The sequence below is a fragment of the Tamandua tetradactyla genome, chromosome 24 (assembly GCF_023851605.1).
Source record: "Tamandua tetradactyla isolate mTamTet1 chromosome 24, mTamTet1.pri, whole genome shotgun sequence".
Classification (NCBI taxonomy): domain Eukaryota; kingdom Metazoa; phylum Chordata; class Mammalia; order Pilosa; family Myrmecophagidae; genus Tamandua; species Tamandua tetradactyla.
In genome coordinates this window covers 27,253,215-27,276,466 of record NC_135350.1, presented here as the reverse complement: position 1 = coordinate 27,276,466, position 23,252 = coordinate 27,253,215, and the positions used below count along the sequence as shown (strand labels likewise).

Here is a 23,252-nt window from a genome sequence, read left to right as displayed (position 1 = left end):
ATGAATTGCAATAGACTTTTCCACTTGGGCATTTTAAGTTGTTGTCTTTTGATGAATTTATTTAAAGCTAAAAACTTTTTCCTTTTCTTTTGTGAAGAAAAAAATGCTTGAATGTAATGATTCATACAGGACAGTGTCAGAAAACCACTCAATTTAACAATAAATTGATTGTAATGCAGTTCCTTTATGTTTAAAATTAAAGTTTATAATGCTACAATATTTATTTATTGTAGGATGTAATTAAAACCATTGTACAGAGTGGTGGCATCAAGCATCTAGTTACCATGGCGACTAGTGAACATGTAATAATGCAGAATGAAGCCCTTGTTGCTTTGGCACTAATAGCAGCTTTAGAATTGGGTAAGTATTCCAGTGACAAACTTATTTTCATCTATTTTTATCTTGGGTAAAAAGAAGTACCAGAGTGGAACAGAAGTCAGATGGAGCCTTGCCTAGAAGAATTTTGTTAAACTTACGTTTGTACCTATATCTGGTTGTATTTAAACTCATATTCTACAGGTTCTTCCCACAGCTGTCCCTAGAGTTATCTAAGTTGCTTCATGTATTCTTTATTATTGTGGAATAGTATTTCATGATATATATGTACCAATTTGTTTAACCATTCACCTACTGAAGGATGTCTGAGCTGATTCCACTTTGGGACTTGTTGTTGCGTGGGCAGGCACCAGGAAATGAATCCAGGTCTCTGGCATGGTAGGCCAGAGCTCTGCCTACTGAGCCTCCATGGCCTGCCCCAGTTTTGGACTTTTAAACATAAATCTGCTGTGAACGCTTGTGTACAGATTTTTGTGTGAACATAAGTTAATCATTCCTCTGGAATAAATAACTCAGTGCTATTACTGGATTGTAAGGTAGTTGCATGCTTAGTGTTTTAAGAAACTATCAGTGTTTCCCAAACTGATGGTACCACATTTTACATTTCACCAGCACTGTATGAATGATTCGTCTTTGTCTGCATCCTTACCAGCATTTGATGTTGTTACTGCTTTTCATTTTAGCCATTCTGATAACTGTGTAATGATAATGCGTGGTTTTAATTTGCATTTCTCTAATGACTAATGATGTTAAACATCTTTTCATATGCTTGTTTTCCATCTGCATGTATGCTTTGGTGAAAAGTCTTTTCATGTCTTTTGTCCATTTTCTGATTTGTTTTTCTGCTATTAAGTGTTAGAGCACTTTATGAATTCTAGATACTAATCCTGTCAGAGGTATAGTTTACAAATATTTTCTCCCAGTCTATAATCTTACCCTTTTAAAATGGGTTTTTACAGAGCAAATTTTTAAAATTCTGATTGGGTCCATTTCCTGAATTTTTTCTTTTTCGTATGATGTTTTTGGTGTCAAATTTAAGAACTCTTGGCCCAGCCCTACATCCTAAAGATTTTTCTTCTATGGTTTTTAAAAGTTTTATAGTTTTATGTTTTACCTTTAATTCTGTGATCTATTTTGAATTAATTTTTGTATAAGTTAGGCAGTTTAGGTCAACGTTCAGTTTCGGCCTATGGATTAATCATTACTCCAGTGCCATTTGTTGAAAGGCTGTCATTTCTCCCTTTAATTGGTTTTGTACCTTTGTCAAAAATCAGTTGAGCATATTTGCTTGGGTCTGTTTCTGTATGCTTTCATCTGATTCATTGATCTATGTGTCTAGCCCTCCACCAATAATACAGTTTTGATTACTGTAGCTATATAGAAAACCTTAATTTGGGGTAGAGTAATTCCTCCCACTTCATTCACCTTTGTCAAAATTATTTTAGCAATTCTAGAGCCTCTGCTTTTCCATATAGATTTTAGAATAAGCTTGTCTGTATCTACAAAAAACCTTGCTGGGATTTTGGTGAGAATTGCATTGAGTCTTCATCTTTTAAAGATACATACTAAAGTGTTTGTAGATGAAATTATGTGATTTGTAGGACTTGCTGTAAATCATTTGGGATGGGTGAAAGTAGGTGAATAAGAGTAGAGATGGATGTAACAAGATTAGCCATGATTATTCTTAAAGATGTTGTGATAGATACAAAGATATCATTATACCTTCTTTTCTATTTTGTCTTGATTTAACATTTTCCATAGTAAAGGTTTTATTTAACTGCTGTTTTCGCTTCCTGGTTGTTAAATCAGATACACGCAATGAGTTGGCTTAAACAACAGGAATTTGTTGGCTCCTGATTTTGAAACTAGGAGGCATCATCAAGGCGATGCTTTCTCCCAGAAGACTGTGGAGTTCTGGCGCTTGGCTTTTCTGTCACATGATAGTGCACATGGTGGCCTCTCCTAGATTGTCCCTTCTCTTCCAGATTCCCCTGATATTCAGCTTCTGGCTGCTCCATCTGTGACTTTCTTTCTCTGTGTGAACTTTCCTATAAGGCCTTCAGTAATAGGATAAGATCCATACTGATTCATCTGGGTCACACTATAACCTCATCAAAAGGTCCTCTAGTTATAAGAGTTCACACCCACAGGAATGGATTACATTTAAGAATATGTTGTTTTTCTCTGGGTACATAGCTCCAAAGCACCACAACTGCCTTAAATTAAAGGGATATTTTAATATTGAATGTTAACCTGAAACTCGTGAAATGACTGCTAAAATTTAACTCTAGTCTTTTCACAGGATCTGAATTTAGTATTATATCTAGGTCATTGCTGTTTACCAGTCTCTTTTGAAAGGTTTCACATGTATCGTGATAGATACTTTCTAGAAAGGAAAACAGTGTTTAGCCAGATTGTATGAGGTTCGTGCACAGTAAATATAACTTATGCTTCAATTGTTTCATATCCCAGGCACTGCTGAGAAAGATTTAGAAAATACTAAGCTTGTTCAGATTTTATACAAACTGCTAGCAGATGAGAGAAGCGCTCCTGAAATCAAATATAATTCCATGGTCCTGATCTGTGCTCTTATGGGGTCTGGTAAGTATTTCTTCTGTCATTTGATGTCCATTAACACATGATTAATATTAAATACTAAAAATAGAACATTAAATACTAAATTGTGGCTTTGGGTTTAAAAGGCATTAGAAATTAGTTTATGAAGGAATATAGGATTACTTTTCAGCTACAAATATTCCCAAAAGATACTATAATAATTTTAAAAACATTAATAGCAAAATTGCGTTAGAAATTAAAAACCAAAAGTTTCATTGACCCTGAAATGTTATTTTATGTAAAGAACAGTTCTGATTTTGTTTGCTATGACATTTGACCTAGAAATCTTTGGCATACTAGGGTGTAAGTTCCATGAGCACTTAAAAAGAATGTGTGTTCTGCTTTTTGTTGGGTGGAATGTTGAATAAATGACAATTAAATACCTTTTGGTTGGCAGTGGTGTTGAGATCTTCTGTATCTTTGCTGATTTTCTGACTAATTATTTTACCTTTGTGGAGAGAAGATGGTCAAAGTCTCAAACCTATAATTGTAGGTTTGTCCATTTCTCCTTTCAGTTCTATCAGTTTTTCCTTCCCATATTTTGCAACTCTTAGGTGCAGTACACAGTTAGGATTGCTGTACCTTCTTGGTGGACTGACCCTTTTATCATTTTGTAAAAGTCCTCTGTGTCTGGTTATTTTCTTTTCTCTGAAGTCTTCCTTATCTGATTTAATATAGTTTAATAATGTTTTCTTTTGATTAATGTTTGCATAATATATCATGTTCCATCCTTTAGGTTTCAACCTGTAGACAGCAGCGTTGGGTCATGTTTTTAAATTTGCTCTGCCAATCTCTTTATATATACATTTTTTTTTATTGACCCTTCTTTGCACATATACAGTCCATACATAGTATGCAATCAGTGGCTCACAGTATCATCACAAACTTGTGAATTCATCATCATGATCATTTTTTAGAACATTTGCATCACTCCAGAAAAAGAAATAAAAAGAAAAAATTCATACATCCCATTCCCCTTACCCTTCCCTCTCATTGACTATTAGTACTTCCATCTATCCAATTTATTTTACCCCTAAAACCCCTCTTATCTGTTTATTTTTAATGCATTTTTAAACTCATCTGTCCATACGCTAGATAAAAGGAGCTGTCAGACACAAGTTTTTCATAATCACATAGTCAAATTATAAAGTTAATATCTTTATATAATTGTGTTCAACAATCGAGGCTACTGGAAAACAGCTCAAGAGTGTCAGGTACTTCCCTCCAGCCACTCCAATAATCATAAACTAAAAAAGGATATCTATATAATGCATAAGCATAACTTCCAGGATAATCTCTTGACTCTGTTTGAAATCTCTCAGCCACTGAGACTTTATTTTGACTCATATCTCTCTTCCCCCTTTTGATCAAGAACGCTTTCTCAATCCCATGATGCTGGGTCCTAGCTCATCCCTCGAATTCAGGTCCTACATTGCCAGGGAAATTTACAACCCTGGGAGTCATATGTCCCATGTAGGGGGGAGGGTAGTGAGTTCACCTGCTGAGTTGGCTTAGAGAGAGAGGCCACATATGAGCAACAAAAGAGGTTCTCTGGGAATGTCCCTTAGGAATAATTTGAAGTAGGCTTAGCCTATCCTTTGCAGGAATAAGTTTCATAGGAGCGAACCCCAGTATAGAGGGCTCAGCCTAGTGATTTGGTTGTCCCTACTGCTTGCAAGAATATCAAAAATTCTCCAAATGGGGCTGTTAAATATTTCCTCCTTTCTAACCAATCCCACAAGGGGACTTTGCAAATACTTTATTCACTGCCCAAATTACCCTAGGATGTATCAGGGCATCACACTAACCTGGACAAATCAATAAAATCTCTTGTCCTATTCAAGATTCCATGTACTTATGATGTTCAACTAAACTGACCATACAAGTTAAATTAGGAAATACACTATCCAAAATATAGATTTTTTTTTTTTTTTTTTAATATACATGGGCAGGCACCGTGAATCGAACCTGGGTCCTCTGGCAATCCAGGCAAGCGTTCTTGCCTGCTGAGCCACCGTGGCCTGCCCCAAAATATAAATTTTTTACCAAATAAACATCTCTCCTCTTGGTCTCACAAAGTTGAAGTTTTAAAATATAGATGATATCATCCTTTACCCTGTATTCTGATCTAACTAAGTACTATCCAGATTAGCTTCCTTCATATTTCTACTCGAAGTCTGATCCTTTTTTCAACTTTTTAAACAGTTCCTGTATGGGATACTGCTGGCTTTCATGGCTTCAGAGCTCTAACTGAATCTCAGTTGTCACATAAATACCCAGTTTCTGGGAACAACCAGGTTATATACAAACAGCTCATTACCTCAGATTTAGAAATAAGAGTTACACGTCCTGAATAGATGTGACTGCTGTAAGAGCTTACAATCTAGGATCCTTTGCAGTAGGCCCCAACCTGATAGCCCATGCTCTCAACTTCAGTTCATTGAATTTTTATATTACAGTTAGTCGATATTAGTGAGGCATGATAATATTTGTCTTTTTGTTTTTGACATTTCATTCAGCATACAGTCCTTAAAGTTTAACCTAATTGTATGCCTTATAACTTCCTTCCTTCTTGTGGCTGCACAGTAGTTTGTTGAATGTATAAACCATAATTCCCCCTTCCATTCCTTAGTTATTGTACCCTTAGACCACCTCCATCCATTGTGGATCATGAACACTGCTGCTGTAAACACTAGTATGCAAATATCATTCCTGTACCTACTCTCAGTTCCTCCAGATTTATACTGAGTAACAGGGTTTCAGGATCATATGGCAACGCCACCCCTAGCCTCTTGTGGAACTATCACACTGCCCTCCAAGGGGCTGCACCTCTTAGTTTCCCCACTGGCAGTGAATAGGTACCTCTCTCCACATTTTCTCTAGCACTTTCTCTCTGTTCATTTTTAAACAGTTTTATTCACACATCATACAATCCAACCTTATATAGACATGCCATCGCCACCATAATCTATATGAAGACATTTCCTTTTCTTTCACAAAGAGTCCATGCCCCCTACCACCACCTTTGACATTTAGTTTTGGTAAAATGCCTTTGTTACATTCCGTGGAAGCATATTAAATAGTTGACTATAGACCGTAGCTTGCATTGATTGTACTTTTTCCTGTGTACTATCCATTTTCAACACCTTGTAATGCTGATATGCATTTGTTCTCTCTCATGCAAAAACATTTTTCATTTGTACAGTAATCACCATCATTGACTACTCTAGGCATTTCCTAATTTATATTATCTCAGTCTTTATCCCTGTCTTTCCTTCTGGTTTCATAAGTGCCCCCAGCCCTTCTCCCTCAATCAAACTCACATTCAGCTTCCTTCAGTATATTTATTTATATTCTTATGTTACAATCAAGTAGTATTGTGCTATTTCTGAATTTTTATAATCAGTCCTTTTGTACAATCTGTATTCCTTCTGTATCAAATGTCCAATCTCTATCCTTTTTCCATCTCCTGACAATCTATGTTCTTAAACTCCCAAAATTCACTCTCTAATGTTAGTTCATATTAGTGAGACCATACAATATTTATCCTTTTGTTTCTGGCTGATTTCATGCAGCATAATGCCCTCAAGGTTCATCCACATTGTTACATGCTTCATGACTTTATTCTATCTTACAGCTGCATACTATTCCATTGTATGTATATACCACAACTTTTTTAGGCATTCATCCATTGATGGACGTTTGGGCTGTTTCTGTCTCTTGTTTGCCAGTCTCTTTTTATTGGCGTATTTAAACCAATTACATGTAATATAATGATTGCTATCATATAGCTTAAGTCTGAAATTTCATTTTTTATTTTTGATGTGTTCTATTTTTTGTTTCTGTTTTTTTTTTATTATTCTTTTTTTTTTTTTTTTTTTTTAATATGGGCAGGCACCGGAAATCGAACCCAGGTCCTCTGGCATGGCAGGCAAGCATTCTTGCCTGCTGAGCCACCGTGGCCCGCCCTGTTTCTGTTTTATTTTTCCTGACTTCCTTTTGGTTGCTTGAACAGCCTTTAGAATTCCATTTTGTTTTATCTATACTCTTCATATAGCCTTTTTTAGTGGTTGTACTCAGTATTTATTTCATTGTATATACAGATTTTACACATACTATTAATATAATCATTTTACAAGTTCAAGTGAAGTGTAGAAATCTTATTCTCTTTATGTCCCTTTACCCTTCCTCAATTGTAGTACAGTTGTCTTAAACATTTCTTGTGTACATTTAAAACTACATCCAACTGTTAAATTTTTTGTTTACAGCATCAGATATAACTGAGAATACTCAAGAAGAGAAGTCTATTGTATTTATCCACATTTTTATTTACTGAGATCTTCTGATGTCCCATGTTTCCTTTTTTTTTTTTTAATCATTTCCTTTTTATTTAGGGAGCTCTTCCTTTAGCCATTCTTTTACTATAGGGCTCCTAAAGACAGATTCTCTTAGTTTTCCTTCATCTGAGGATATCCTGATTTCTTCTTCATTCATGAAAAATATTTTTCCTAGGTGTAGGATTTGGAGTTGACAATTCTTTCCTTTCAACACTTGAAAACTATTGTGCCACTTCCTTCTGGCCTCCATGGTTTCTGATCAGAAATCCTGTCTTTCTAATTATTTTTTCCCTATAGGTAATGTGTTATTTCTCTCTCACAACTTTTAAGATAATTTTCTCTGTCTTTAGTTTTCAGAAGTTTAGGTTATGATACATGGATTTATTTGAGGTTATCCTCATTGAAGTTTGCTCAGCTTCTTGCATTTATAGGTTCATGTCTTTTGCTAAGTTTGGGAAGTTTTTGACCCTTCTTTCTTCAACTGTGTTTTCAGCCCCACTATATTTCTCCTCTCCTTCACAGACTCCAATGACACAAATGTTAGATCTTTAGTTATACTCCCACAGGTCCCTGAGGCTTTGTTCATTTTTTCTTTTGGTTTATTTTTACTTTGTTGCTCAGATTGAATAATTTCTCTTGTTCTCTCTTCAAATTCACTCTGTTGAGCCCATTGAGTATTGTATTTTTGAGTTCTAAAATTCCATGTGGTTCTTGTTTATACCATCTGTTTTTTTTGCTGAGACTTTCTATTTTTTAATTTGTTTAAGGCATGTTCATAACTGTCATTAAAGCATTTTTTTAACTTTTAATATTTATTTCATTTAATCATGTAGCTATATACACAATAAAAATTAAACCATGTAGGGCAGGCCACACCACGGTGGCTCAGCAGGCAGAGTTCTCACCTGCCATGCCAGAGACCCGGTTTTGATTTCTGGTGCCTGTCTATGCAAAAACAAACAAACAAAAAATTAAACCACGTATATTAAAACAAAACAAAAGAATTTAATTCTACCAGTGATTTTATCATTGGCCGCAAATGTCTTAGGTTAGGTTAGGCATTTACTTAGATGTTTCATGTTATTTGCTATTCTGTTAAAAGTTTATGCAAAAAGAGCCATGGTGGCTCAGTAGGCAGAGTTCTCGCCTGCCATGCCAGAGACCTGGGTTTGATTCCTGGTGCCTGCCCATGCAAAAAACAAAAAAAGAAAGAAAAGAAAAAGTTGATGCAAAAAGAATGCCATCTGTAATATAAATCTAAATTTTTTAATGAAAATGAATGAACTAAGAAAACCTATACACTTCTGACATTACTAAATGCAACAGGTCTAATTAGAAAGCCAAGCAATAAGCTTAGATATTTTGAACAAACTTAAATTATGATTATACAACTTTGTTAGACATATACATAATTTTGAATTATGGTAATAACGCTGTAAACATGATGAACTGCATTTTTGTACAGAGTGATCTTTCAAAAGAAAATAAAGGAAATCTCCAAAATAAGTTTAGAAAAATTCAAGTAGCTGTGGGACTGAAATTTTTTTATCAGTTTTTGAATTAAGTTTACAATCAAGTATTTATAACATTACAAACCCAAAATCATCACTTAGAAATTGATATGTCTGTTTTCAAATGAGTCTTTAAGTCTCTCCATTAAAGTTTTAATTAAGATGCTGAAGAAAATCCTCCCTGGATATGGTGGGCAAACTGCTTGGTAGAATTCACATACTTGAAGTATATGCAGTTCGTAGTCTGTACCACTTAAAACCAATAAGGCACTGTCTTGATTAGGATCAGGCTTCCAAATAGGCTACTGAGAACAAATAAAAAACATCTTTATTTAATATATTGGATAGATAGAAATACTAGTGGTCAATGAGAGGGAGGGGTAAGGGGTATAGTATATACGAGTTTTTTCTTTTTATTTCTCTTTCTGGAGTGATGCACATGTTCTGACAAATGATCATGTAATCAATATACTACTATGTGATGATATGGTGAGCCATTGATCGCACACCATGTGTGGAATGTGTGTTATGTTAGAATGTTCATGTATGTATGTTGTTTTTGTTTGTCAATTAAAAATATATATGACCCAAATAAGAAAAAAAAAACATCCAAAATCCTCAGGAAAAGATTAAGAAAAATATAGCTGCAACCAGCAGGAGTAGCCAGTGGGAAGCATGTGTCCATGACCTCCAAACTGGCCCCTGGGAACCCCTGCAAATCATTGCTGATAGTGATGATCTCTGGTGAACCTTGAGAACTTACTCTGAGGCTGGGTGTTCGTCTCCCAGCATTGACTCCTCAGCCCTCTGTAGGCTGGAAGTTGTGGAATCCCTACTTGCTCAAAGGGCATGATGGGTTGAAGTGTGTCCCCTCTCAAAAGATATATTGAAGTCCTTGATCCTGGTTCCTGTGAATGTGACCTTATTTGGAAATAGAGTCTTTGCAGATGGAATCAAGTTAAGATGAGGTCATATTGGGCTTGTGAAGGCAGTGAAGATGGAAGCAGAGATAAGAGTCATGTAGCTACAAGCCAAGGATTGCTGGGAGCTACCAGAAGCTAGGAGATGCAAGGAAGGATCCCCACTACAGGTTCTAGAGGGAGCATGGCCCTGCCAAACCTTGATTTCAGATTTCCAGCTTCCAGAATTCAGAAGCAATAAATTTCTACTGTTATAAGCCAAAAAAAGAAATCTTTAAAATCAGTCTGCGTTTTGAATGAGTTATATGCGTATATATGAGATTCCTTAAAAAAAAACACACACACACACAATTGCTGAAATTCCCTAATATGAAAGAAAATTACTTTGGCATTTGAAATAAGCTTGAAGACATGACTCAATTCCCTTTTTCACAAAAGACATGAGTGGACATTCATTAAAAACCATTTGCAGAGAAAGCCAGCAGAGGCCGCTATGTTCACCATGTGCTCTTTCAGCTCAGAGAAACATTGAACATCATCGGCCTTCTTGAACCAAGGAAAAGAGATTAAGTTTCTGACTGCTGAGATCGATTGGTTGAAAAACTGTGGCTGTTTAGAAGCTTCTCCAAATTTGGAGCAATTGCAAGAAGAGAATTTAAAATTAAAGTATCGACTGAATGTTCTTCAAAAGAGTCTTCAAGTAGAAAGTAATAAACCAACCAAAAATATGATTAACATCAGTAGCCGCCTACAAGAGGTCTTTGATTGTGCCGTTAAGACTGCATATCCAGATTTGGAAAATCCTCCTCTGATAGTCACACCAAGTCAACAGCCCAAGTTTGAAGACTATCAGTGTAACAGTGCCATGGGTATTTCTCAGATGCTCAAAACCAAGGAACAGAAAGTTAATCCAAGAGAAATTGCCGAAAACATTACCAAACACCTTCCAGACAAGGAATGTATTGAAAAAGTTGAAATTGCTGGTCCTGGTTTTCTTAATGTCCACTTAAAAAAGGATTTTGTATCAGGACAACTGACTAACCTCCTGGTCAATGGAGTTCAACTACCTGCTGTTGGAGAGAATAAAAAAGATTGTAGTTGACTTTTCCTCTCCCAATATAGCTAAAGAGATGCATGTAGGACATCTTAGGTCAGCCATCATAGGAGAGAGCATGTGCCGCCTCTGAATTTGCAGGGTATGATGTGCTAAGGTTAAATCACATTGGAGAGTGGGGGACTCAATTTGGTATGCTCATTGCTCACCTGCAAGATAAATTTCCACATTATCTGTTTCACCTCCTATTGGGGATCTTCAGGCAAGGAATCCAATAAGAGATTTGATACCAAGGAGGATTTTAAGAGGCGAGCACATCAGTGTGTAGTTCTGCTCCAGAGCAAAAATCCAGACATCATAAAAGGTTGGAAGCTCATCATGTGATGTCTCCCGCCTAGAGTTCAATAAAATCTACGATGCATTGGATATCTCCTTAATAGAAAGGGGAGAGTCCTTCTATCAAGATAGGAAGAATGACGTTGTGAAGGAATTTGAAGCTCAAGGTTTTGTGCAAGTCTGATGGCAGAAAAACTGTGTTTGTACCAGGGTGTTCTGTACCATTAGCCATAGTAAAATCAGATGGAGGTTGTACCTATGGTACATCTGACCTGGCTGCTCTTAAACAAAGACTACGAGGAAAAAGCAAACATGGTTATCTGTGCAGTGGAGAGTCTTTGCATTTCTAGACAGTGTTTGCCACTGCTCATATGATTGGTTGGTATGACCCTAAAGTAACTCGAGTGTCACATGCTGGATTTGGTGTTTTGCTGGGGGAGGACAAGGAAAAGTTTAAAGCATGTTCAGGTGAGACAGTGCGCCTCATAGACCTTCTGGAAAAAGAACTAAAACGACCCATTGACAAATTGAAGGAAAAAGAAAAGAGACAAGGTCTTAACCCCAGAGGAATTGAAAGCTGCTCAGACATCTGTTGCTTATGCCTGTATCAAATATGCTGATCTTTCCCATAACCAGTTGAATGACTACATCTTTTCCTTTGACAAAATGCTAGATGACAGAGGAAACACAGCTGCTTACTTCTATGCTTTTACTAGAATCAGATCTATTGCGCGACTGGCCAATATTGATGAAGAGATGCTCCAGAAAGCTGCTCAAGAGACTTAAGATCATTTTGGACTATGAGAAAGAATGGAAACTAGGTCGATGTATCTTACGGTTCCCTGAGATTCTGCAAAAGATTTTAGATGACTTGTTTCTTCACACTCTCTGTGATTATATTAATGAGCTGACAACTACTATCACAGAGTTCTATGATAGCTGCTATTGTGTGGAGAAAGATCGTCAAATCAGAAAAGCGTTAAAGGTGAACATGTGACGTATGCTGCTGTGTGAAGCAGTAACTGCTGTTATGGCCAAGGGGTTCGATATCCTGGGAATAAAACTTGTCCAAAGGATGTAATCCTTCTTAGGTTTAAACACTGTTTTTTTTTACCAAAGTGGCCATAGCACTGTTTGCTTTTTTACAGTCTTGTGGATACAACAAAAACAAGTAAAGAAAGTTTGTCAAGACAAAAAAAAGACCATTTGCCATATACGTTCATGCAATCTTATTTTCACATATTTAAAAATACTCAAATTTAGGACTAACAATTTTTAACACCCATTACCACAACAGCAGTTTCGGAATAATAGTTAATACTTTAAGCTCTTTTATTACATTCCATCTTTTCTATTTTATAATAGAAATCTTAAATAATAGGGTCTTTATTAATATGTAGTGCACTAGACAGGATGTGTGTATGCATGCATTTTTAATCAGAAGCAATTTAAATTTCACTATAAACGGGTACTAAATCATATGAATCATTGTTTTTGGAAAGGAAAAACAATGATTCTTTTCTTTATGGCAAACTAATTTCATTGATTGGTTATTTTTTGTTTTGTGAAACTTCAAATGTTTAATCTTTTAACAGACTAACGTCTAATGCATTCTTCTGACTTCTTACTTGCTCCTGTTATATAGGGTATATTTGGCTTTCTAACCATTTCTTGTGTCAGGATAAAGTGAAACCTGTTAATAATTGCCCAATTAAAGAATTATGGAGAACCATAGTTCAGCAGATCATCTCCACTATAACCAACACACAAATGCATTTGTCCCCCATCCCCCCCTTTTTTTTTTTTTTTTACAGCTAGAAGAGCAAGAAATAGCATTTAGTACAAGAGTAAGTGCTCAATAAGTGTTTGTTGACTGGAGTATTTTATTTTCCTGAATTGCATTAACCACATTACTTTTTTTTTTTACATTTCTTTTATTTTCAATAAATTCTGATTTTTTAAAACACAAACCTTAATTTGTGTTTGATGTGATTTGATGGTACTTTTTAAAAAACATTTTTATTGTTAAATATACATACAAAGGAAGAAAGAAAAAGCAATGATTTTCAAAGTGCACTTCAACAAGTAGATACAGAACAGATTTCAGAGTTTGTTATGGGTTACCATTCCACTATTTCAGATTTTTCATTCTAGCTGCTCCAAAACACTGGAGGCTACAAGAAGTATTTTTTTGTGAAAATAACATATATACAAAAAAGCAGCAAATTTCAAAGCACATCACAATTAGTTGTAGAACAGATTTCAGAGTTTGGTATGGGTTACAGTTCCATAATTTTAGGTTTTTACTTCTACCTAATCTAAGATAATGGAGACTAAAAGAAATATCAATATATTTCAGCCACCATACTCGTTTGTTAAACCCTACCTTCTCTGTAAAAACTGCATCATCACCTTTGATCTTTCTTCCCCTCTTTAGGAGTATTTGGGCTATGCCCATTTTAACTTTTTCAGGTAGTAAGGGTCTGTTGATAGTTTGGAACAGGGGGATGGATCTAGTTGATGTTCTGGAAGAGGTTGGCCCCTCTGCATTTCAGGACTTAACTGGTCCAGGGACCCATCTGGAGGTTGTAGGTTTCTGGAAAGTTAACCTAGTGCATGGAACCTTTGTAGAATCTTATGTTACACCCTAGGTGTTCTTTAGGATTGGCAGAAATAGTTTAGGTTGGTATTTGGCAAGTTATGGTAGGTAGCAATGTCTAACTGAAGCAGGCATAAGAGTGACCTCCAGAGTAGTCTCTCAACTCTATTTGAACTTGTCTCAGCCACTGATACCTTATTTGTTACATGAGTTAGCCACATTACTTTTACATTTGCTTTCTTACCTTGATAAAGGAAGCCGAAGAAAAATATCTAAATTCTGATACTTAGAGGAGTAATATCTCATAAAGTCAATTTAAAGAGACCCTTTCATGCTCCTAATATGAACATGTTTCTAGAGTAACACAGCCTAGTCCAACATCTGAAACTGTTAGTTTTCATACCCTTAACTTCCTTCATTATAGTTAACTCATCATTTACGTAAACAGTATATTGCTAAATGTAACATTCGCATTTCATGACATCACTGTCTTATAGACATTTTGCTGGTCAGCTGTTTACAGTTGATATAAATATACAAAGTCTGTCTAGATACCAAGTTACATTCAAATATCAGTGCAGAAGGGCTTATACTAACACAGATCAGTTTCTTTTGTGAGAAGCCAACATTTTTATCACAAAAAATAGTAATATTTAAAGTAGTAGTTATGGAATTTGGGGTATAATTTTCTTTAGGAAAAGCTGTCCTCCATGATAAAAGAAAAGCAGTAATAATTTTGAGTATACAAACAGAATCTAGTTAGAGTGAACTAGATTCAGATTTTACTGTTTGCAGTTTAAGCAGAAAGAACAATTGATTAATATGATTCATTAACTTTACTAATCATATTGGTATGATATAAATAAAAGATTACCACTTGAAAGAAAATTCTTTAGATCTATAAAATAGTGAGAAATGAAACTAAGGCAGTTTTATCATGGTTGCTTTAAAATCCTTGTCAGGTATTTCTAACCTCTCTGTCACCTCAGTCTTGGTGTCTGTTGAGTGTCTTTTTTCCTTCAACTTATGTCTTCTAGTTCTTGGTATGATGAGTGATTTTCTATTAAAATGGACATTTTGGTTATTTTGGTTATTATGAGTCTCTGGATCTTATTTTAACCTTCTGTTGTAGTTAGTGTTCTCTAATATCATTCATTTGGAAGAGGGCTCATTACTGTTGAGGGTGGGGGGTTAAAAAGTCCAGATTCCCCACTCAGTCTTTACCAACACCCACTGTGGGAACTCTTTTTTTTTTTTTTTATTAATTAAAGAAAAAAGAAATTAACACAGCATTTAGAAATCATTCCATTCTACATATGCAATCAGTAATTCTTAACATCATCACATAGATGCATGATCATCATTTCTTAGTACATTTGTATCGATTTAGGAAAAGAACTAGCAAAACAACAGAAAAAGATATAGAATGTTGATATAGAGAAAAAAATGAAAATAATAATAATAGTAAAAAAAAAAGAAAAAAAAGACAAACAAACAGACAGACAAAAAAAAAAAAAACCTATAGCTCAGATGCAGCTTCATTCAGTGTTTTAACATGGTTACTTTACAATTAGGTATTATTGTGCTGTCCATTTTTGAGTTTTTGTATCTAGTTCTGTTGCACAGTCTGTATCCCTTCAGCTCCAATTACCCATTATCTTACCCTGTTTCTAACTCCTGCTGGACTCTGTTACCAATGACATATTCCAAGTTTATTCTCGAATGTCGGTTCACATCAGTGGGACCATACAGTATTTGTCCTTTAGTATTTGGCTAGACTCACTCAGCATAATGTTCTCTAGGTCCATCCATGTAATTACATGCTTCATAAGTTTATTCTGTCTTAAAGCTGCATAATATTCCATCGTATGTATATACCACAGTTTGTTTAGCCATTCTTCTGTTGATGGACATTTTGGCTGTTTCCATCTCTTGGCAATTGTAAATAACGCTGCTATAAACATTGGTGTGCAAATGTCCATTTGAGTTTTTGCCCTTAATTCCTTTGAGTAGATTCCCAGCAATGGTATTGCTGGGTCATATGGCAATTCTATATTCAGCTTTTTGAGGAACCACCAAACTGTCTTCCACAGTGGTTGCACCATTTGACATTCCCACCAAAAGTGGATAAGTGTGCCTCTTTCACCGCATCCTCTCCAGCACTTGTCATTTTCTGTTTTGTTGATAATGGCCATTCTGGTGGGTGTGAGATGATATCTCATTGTGGTTTTGATTTGCATTTCTCTAATGGCCAGGGACATTGAGCATCTCTTCATGTGCCTTTTGGCCATTTGTATTTCCTCTTCTGATAGGTGTCTGTTCAAGTCTTTTTCCCATTTTGTAATTGGGTTGGCTGTCTTTTTGTTGTTGAGATGAACAATCTCTTTATAAATTCTGGATACTAGACCTTTATCTGATATATCATTTCCAAATATTGTCTCCCATTGTGTAGGCTGTCTTTCTACTTTCTTGATGAAGTTCTTTGATGCACAAAAGTGTTTAATTTTGAGGAGCTCCCATTTATTTATTTCCTTCTTCAGTGTCCTTGCTTTAGGTTTAAGGTCCATAAAACCGCCTCCAGTTGTAAGATCCATAAGATATCTCCCAACATTTTCCTCTAACTGTTTTATGGTCTTAGACCTAATGTTTAGATCTTTGATCCATTTTGAGTTAACTTTTGTATAGGGTGTGAGAGATGGGTCTTCTTTCATTCTTTTGCATATGGATATCCAGTTCTCTAGGCACCATTTATTGAAGAGACTGTTCTGTCCCAGGTGAGTTGGCTTGACTGCCTTATCAAAGATCAAATGTCCATAGATGAGAGGGTCTATATCTGAGCACTCTATTCGATTCCATTGGTCAATATATCTATCTTTATGCCAATACCATGCTGTTTTGACCACTGTGGCTTCATAATATGCCTTAAAGTTCGGCAGCGCGAGACCTCCAGCTTCGTTTTTTTTCCTCAAGATGTTTTTAGCAATTCGGGGCACCCTGCCCTTCCAGATAAATTTGCTTATTGGTTTTTCTATTTCTGAAAAATAAGTTGTTGGGATTTTGATTGGTATTGCATTGAATCTGTAAATCAATTTAGGTAGGATTGACATCTTAACTATATTTAGTCTTCCTATCCATGAACACGGTATGCCCTTCCATCTATTTAGGTCTTCTGTGATTTCTTTTAACAGTTTTTTGTAGTTTTCTTTATATAGGTTTTTTGTCTCTTTAGTTAAATTTATTCCTAGGTATTTTATTCTTTTAGTTGCAATTGTAAATGGGATTTGTTTCTTGATTTCCCCCTCAGCTTGTTCATTACTAGTGTATAGAAATGCTACAGATTTTTGAATGTTGATCTTGTAACCTGCTACTTTGCTGTACTCATTTATTAGCTCTAGTAGTTTTGTTGTGGATTTTTCCGGGTTTTCGACGTATAGTATCATATCGTCTGCAAACAGTGATAGTTTTACTTCTTCCTTTCCAATTTTGATGCCTTGTATTTCTTTTTCTTGTCTAATTGCTCTGGCTAGAACCTCCAACACAATGTTGAATAATAGTGGTGATAATGGACATCCTTGTCTTGTTCCTGATCTTCGGGGGAAAGTTTTCAATTTTTCCCCATTGAGGATGATATTAGCTGTGGGTTTTTCATATATTCCCTCTATCATTTTAAGGAAGTTCCCTTGTATTCCTATCTTTTGAAGTGTTTTCAACAGGAAACGATGTTGAATCTTGTCAGTTGCCTTCTCTGCACCACTGTGGGAACTCTTCATTATTGCGGGCTGTAGGTGGGAGTCCCAGCTCTCCAGGAGACCTCCTCTACAGAGGTACCTGTTACTATGGGTGGAGGTAGCCCATGGAAGGACCCCACATGGTCTCCATTGACCTCATTGCTGGGTCCCCCATTACTGCCTGGTAGAGATGAAGTTCGGACTTCATACTTGCTCTCCTCTGATTACTATCTTAGTGCATGGGGTTGGGGCACCTTGTTACAGCCTGGCTAATGAGAAGTCTAAGGTCCCCACTCGGCCTTTCCTGGCATGAATACTGGTCAGACCACAGTTTCTTCTCTGGTATTTGACTGAAATAGAGCAGTTATTGTCTAAAAGTTTTTTGTCTTTAAGAAACTGGTCCTTTGACTAGAGAGAGCAGTTTAAGAACAAAGAACTAGAGAGAGCAGGCTTATGATGAGGCTTTTTGTCTGCATTAGTTGACATTTCTGGCTTTTTCAGTCCAAATCTGGGCTATAATGAGACAAAAAGGAAAACCAGGGTACGAACTACCATATCCTTCCTTGGGTCCTAGTGTTCCCAGCCACTGGGAAGGGCCTTCCTTTTTTCTACCTTCCAGTGTGTTTATTTTTATGTAAAAGTGTATAGGATCTGTAGTTATATTTATTGGGAGGTTTAGGTAAAAGTAGTCCATTTCATCTTCTGTATTATTGGCATATCTTGAGTTCATATAATTCATTTGTCACCATTACCCATATCTTCCTTATAAAGATATTTGGTCCTCTTACCCAAGGACAGATACTCAGGAATGCTGAGGGGACGTGGGCAGGGAAACACTGATAGAGTCAATATTCACATTCATAGCCATTGTTAACTAGGACCCCAAACTCCCTCCTTCAGTATTCTATCTTCTAGAGGGTAAGTGCTTTAAAAGGAGTAACAATGATGCCATCACAGTCTCCTGGCAAGGAGTGATTGCTGCTCTTAAAATAAGCATTTTCATTAGACTTCATTTGGTAAAGAAAGTATTTTCAAGCCCAAATTTAAGAATTATGGTTAATATGTAGCCAGCCTGTAGAGCATATGTTCTAAATTAGACTGGTTTAAGAAAGATTGTTTTTAAAAAGTTAGATTATATGATACTTTGACCATATGAAGAGTTTAGATTTCTCTCAGATAGTTTAGGAAAGAATCAATGATAACGATATAAAAAATTAAGTAGAACAGTAAAAAAGAATTGTTAACTTTAGGAAAAATTATTTGTATAAGAAAGAAAATATAATAATATACTGTGTAGTTCAGCTGAGAACAAAAAGTTTATAGTCACAGTAATGTATGTAATGAATATTTAACTTCAAATTGTAATATAATGGTTTTGGAAAATTAGGAAAAGAGGAGGTTGAGGGAGGTGTACAAATAAACTGAATTTTTATCTTCTGTAGTTGCAAATCAGTGGATAATAGACAAAACTGATAGAGAAATAATAGTATATTATTTATAAATAAGATAAATATCAGAATAAATTAGTTAAAAGTGGTTGCTCTAGGAAGCAGGACTTAAGAATAGAGAGTCATAGGAATAGAGTACTGCTTATTATCATTATAAAACCTTTCATTACTATTTAACTTTGTATCCGTGTATTATTTTGATTAAATAAAAGCTCATTGAAAAAATTTCCCTTAGTATTGGTATGATGCTGTGATCCCTAAACCCTACTGAAGGACTTGTACCAAACTAAGGCAGTGTTGATGGGGGTGGAAAATGAGGTGAGGTCGAGGGTACTCACAGAGATAAACAGGTAAAGCCCTAGCACATACCCTCTTGCTTCCTTACATTTTAGTTACTAATATAGCTGCTCCTTTGATTGGGAGACATGAAAAGTCCAATTGTAATATTTAAATTTGCTTTCAAAAAGCAGTTACTTTGATAAAATTATCTCTAATAATTGGATCCAGCCTTTTCCTTTGGGCAGTCAGCAAAACCATAAGTTCACACTGTATTTCTGCTATCTGAAAATACTCTTGGTTAGAAATTGGTTCATATGTTAAAAAGAAAAAGAATGAGAGTAATGCAAAGTGTAAATGTACAAGAATCAGGAAATGCACAAGGGCACATGGCTTGGAGGTAAGCGTTCTTGACATTTGGCTGATGCTGTGAAAGGAAGGAGAGAATTTGTTACATGGTGACTTTAGAAAAAGAAATTAAGTCACCTAAGAATTGGTCCTAGTTTTATCACTCGGTCTTATCAAAATAAACATGTCAGTTTGGGGATTTCTAATTGAATTAAACTTGACCTCATTCTTCCCAGTTAGGAATTCCAAAAAAGTCTTAATAGGAGTTCTTTACAGGTGGGCAAGGAAGACAGAAACATGAAGATAGGAAATCTAAAATGCAACTCAATGTCACAAAAATTTGTTGAAAGAATGTGAAGTATAAACTTCTCATTTGCTGCAAACTTCATTTGGAACAGATCTTAAAATTTTTCTGTAAGTCATGGGACTTCATATTAGAACTAGTGATAGGGTTAAGTAGGAATACAACTGAAACTTGGCATCCCACAAGGAGCTATGTTTAATTATAACTCATTAATCAGCCTTAGACTGAAGAACTTGACATCTGATTTCTCTTTATAAATATGGCAAGTAATGGTTCTGTAATTGTTTTTATTACACTATATCCCAACAAAAGGTATTGCTTGGCTACTGCTGTCGTTTTCCAGAATTGTTCCTAGTTTTATAACTCATCAAAATAAACACCCTATACATGTTTTTGATGATTGTACAGTAAAATTAGAATGACCAACAGAAGCATATCTGCCGTCTTATTTTTGTTTTCCAGAAGCTCTACACAAGGAGGTACAGGATTTGGCGTTTCTAGATGTTATATCAAAACTTCGCAGTCATGAGAACAAAAGTGTTGCTCAACAGGCCTCTCTCACAGAGCAGAGACTTACTGTGGAAAGCTGAGAACTGCCCCTTCCTATTACACGGCCTCATCCCATCTCTAATTTCCCCTTTGTCCTCCATCCAGCTGCCTCTTCTGCTTCATTCTCTACCGTATCACTTGTGCATGCGTGTAATGTTCCAATACCAACTGAAGAACTGCTGTAGGTACCGGCCAAATAAGATTTCTAAACCATTGTTAGTGTGAACGTGAGTTTATCAAAAACAAGTGTCCACTCATAACTGTTCTCTTGTATTCCTGTTGCTTGAGCTACATTAAGTAGAATGTGCATGTTGTAGTCCTATGATGATGTAAACTTGGTACTACATAATGACTTGCTCCACATACTCAAACTGCATAATTATGTTTCGGTAAACTAGAAATAAAGAGGAATGCAGCAGTATCTGTCTAGCTTATTAAAGATGGAATGGAGTAGTAAAAATTGTTCCATGTTTGGTGCTTGGGAAGCACAGTGACCAAAAAACTGTATGGCTGCTCATTCATTAGGCTTACCTATTAATTCAGACCCATGGTACCTAGAGTTAAATAAAACTCCAGTGCTCTCATTCTTCACCCTATGGCTTCTCCTTTATCTTTACTGCATAAAAAACTGAAACTGCCAAAAACTTGACAAGACTTCCTAAAGGTTTTTATTCCATATTTAATTGGCTGCCAGCAGTAACCCAATGTTGAAAACATTTGTAGTTTTCAGTGTAAAACATAAGGGTTGAAGAAACACTATTATATTAGTGTTTCTTATTTTTTCCTATGTTTTAGCTTCTGAAATATGTGCAATTTTACCTCAGAACTTCTTCCATCAATTAATCAGCATTGTCCGACACTTGTCTTTAAAAGTCACTTGCACTATTTTCAACTGAGGAAATTGAGTATAGCTCATGGGAGAATGGAGAATGAATTTTTTTTTTCCGTTTTTTTCATTGTTCAACTTGAAAGGGAAATGTCTCATCTTTCATAGTCTAAAAAGGACTATGAAAGGATTAAAAAGATCTTCTGGTAGAATTAGCAGGACATAGGAGGAAAGATTAAGAGATGTTTGTCTAGGTAAAAGAAAGGAAGGCAAATTACAAAAGCCATAGTAGCCAGTCCAGTTCATTCTGCAGATAGCTGCTTTTCAGTAGCTGATCGCGTTTTCTGCCTCTCCTTTTCCACTGAGAACTACAGTAGATCTTAAAGACTATTAAGAAAAGGTAACAGGGCCAAGACTCAAGGGATGGAAAAGGCCCCCTTAGTGAAATATGGTTTACTTTTTGTTGCTACTACCACAACCAAATGAGTTTTTACAACTTTGAAACACAGTCTTTGTAAATTAATCAAAACATCTCGGTGACATACCTACCTACCTTCTCCCCAGTTCAACAACTGGCTTAAAAGGGAGGATGGGATCCAATATGGAACAACTGCAGGGTAGAAGAATGGGCTGTCAAAGAGTGACAGAAGCTCCTTCTTCTCCAGCATGAGATGCTGCGCATCTCTATGGGGTGATCTAAGTTGGACTTTGACTCTAAAACAGCTGTAATTTTAGAAAGTTTAAAACCCCATTGGAGATAAAGAACCTTTGGACTGATTGTTGTTCCCTTTGATGTCCAAGAAAGGGACTTTTGTGGGTTCTTATGCTATGGTTACTGTAAGAAATACCTTGTTTCTGTCTTCTCCTGGGCGGATAGTGGGCTATATTTTATTATAGGTTTTGAAAAGACATCTGTAATGTTACCTAATAGACTGTCCATATTAATAACTAACTAAATAAATAGTATATCAAACTATAACAGCATTATTTGGTTTGTTTTTACATTTTCCATATATTTCTAGTTCCTAAAACAGTGCTTGCTCATTATTGGTGCTCTATAAGAATTTGTTGAATGAACGAATTTCTGGTTCCATGAAGCTTCCAGACTGCCTAAATTAATTCTAGGTTGATTGATTGGGAAATTGAGATTTAGGTAGTTTGACTTTAGAAGAATTTTTAAAATCAAAAGTACTTGTCCCTGCTAAAAAGCATTATTCAGAAAACTTCAGAACAGAGGCACCAAAAATTTTAGAATAGATTTGAGGAAACCACCATCTGAGCCAGCTGCCCGTCATCAATTTGCTGATATACTAGGAAATTTCAGTCTCCAGCAATACAAAGTGCAATTCAAATTAACAGTTGTAATACAGAAAGACTGGAGACGCTACTGTTAAGATGGGGATGGGGGGGGGCACCAAATTAGTTCTAGAGGCCATTTAAATTAGTTTGCTACTAAGAGTGAGTCTTAGGCAAAATAATGGAAAGCCCCCATTGTTCTCAATAACTGGCTCCAAATTTGTCTCAAAATGGGAGAAAAAGCATATAAGGCTTTAACTATCATCTAATGCCAGGACTAGAGCATAGGAGAAAATGAAAATGGCCAGGAATGAGAAGATGCCTGAGTGAAATGCATTAAAGCATGCCTTCCCCACCCTGTATCAGCTCCCTGGGAACTTGCTAACCACCCACCCAGATTGTAACCACCTTGTGCTCAAAGCAAATTTAATCAAACACTGGCCCATAATTCAGCATTTTCCTAGATAAAACATATTTTGGGCATACTATCTGATAGCAATAGAGATAAGGATAAATGTGTTTCCATTCTAAAATGATTTCTTTTTGGATGAAACACAATGCAAGCATTAGTATAAAGTCTTCTTAGAAACCCTGCCTGAGAAGATTTCAAAGAGAAATGCTCTGTGGTAACATTAGAAGACTTATTATCTAATTCTGCTAAATATACAGGATAAATACATCCAGATGTTAATTAAGGCAAATAGTTGAGCATTAGTGTTTGTATCCATCTGTTAGTAGAATCCGTAAGTTTAAAACCCATTTCTTAAC

General features: G+C 35.8%; 1 protein-coding gene and 1 pseudogene across 7 annotated transcripts in view; both read left to right on the top strand.

The window, feature by feature from the left end:
* RAP1GDS1 (Rap1 GTPase-GDP dissociation stimulator 1) overlaps nt 1–20,953 on the top strand; it is a 275,737-nt gene extending 254,784 nt beyond the window's left edge. For all 7 annotated transcript variants that reach the window (XM_077142767.1, XM_077142766.1, XM_077142770.1 and 4 more), the window contains 3 exons: nt 234–360; nt 2,809–2,937; nt 20,276–20,953. In XM_077142767.1, the coding sequence (XP_076998882.1) occupies nt 234–360; nt 2,809–2,937; nt 20,276–20,403 (384 nt within the window). In that variant the 3' untranslated portion in view covers nt 20,404–20,953. The remainder of the gene's footprint in view (nt 1–233; nt 361–2,808; nt 2,938–20,275) is intronic.
* Nucleotides 10,253–12,396, top strand: LOC143668513 (arginine--tRNA ligase, cytoplasmic pseudogene; annotated as a pseudogene).
* Nucleotides 20,954–23,252: the final 2,299 nt, after the last annotated feature.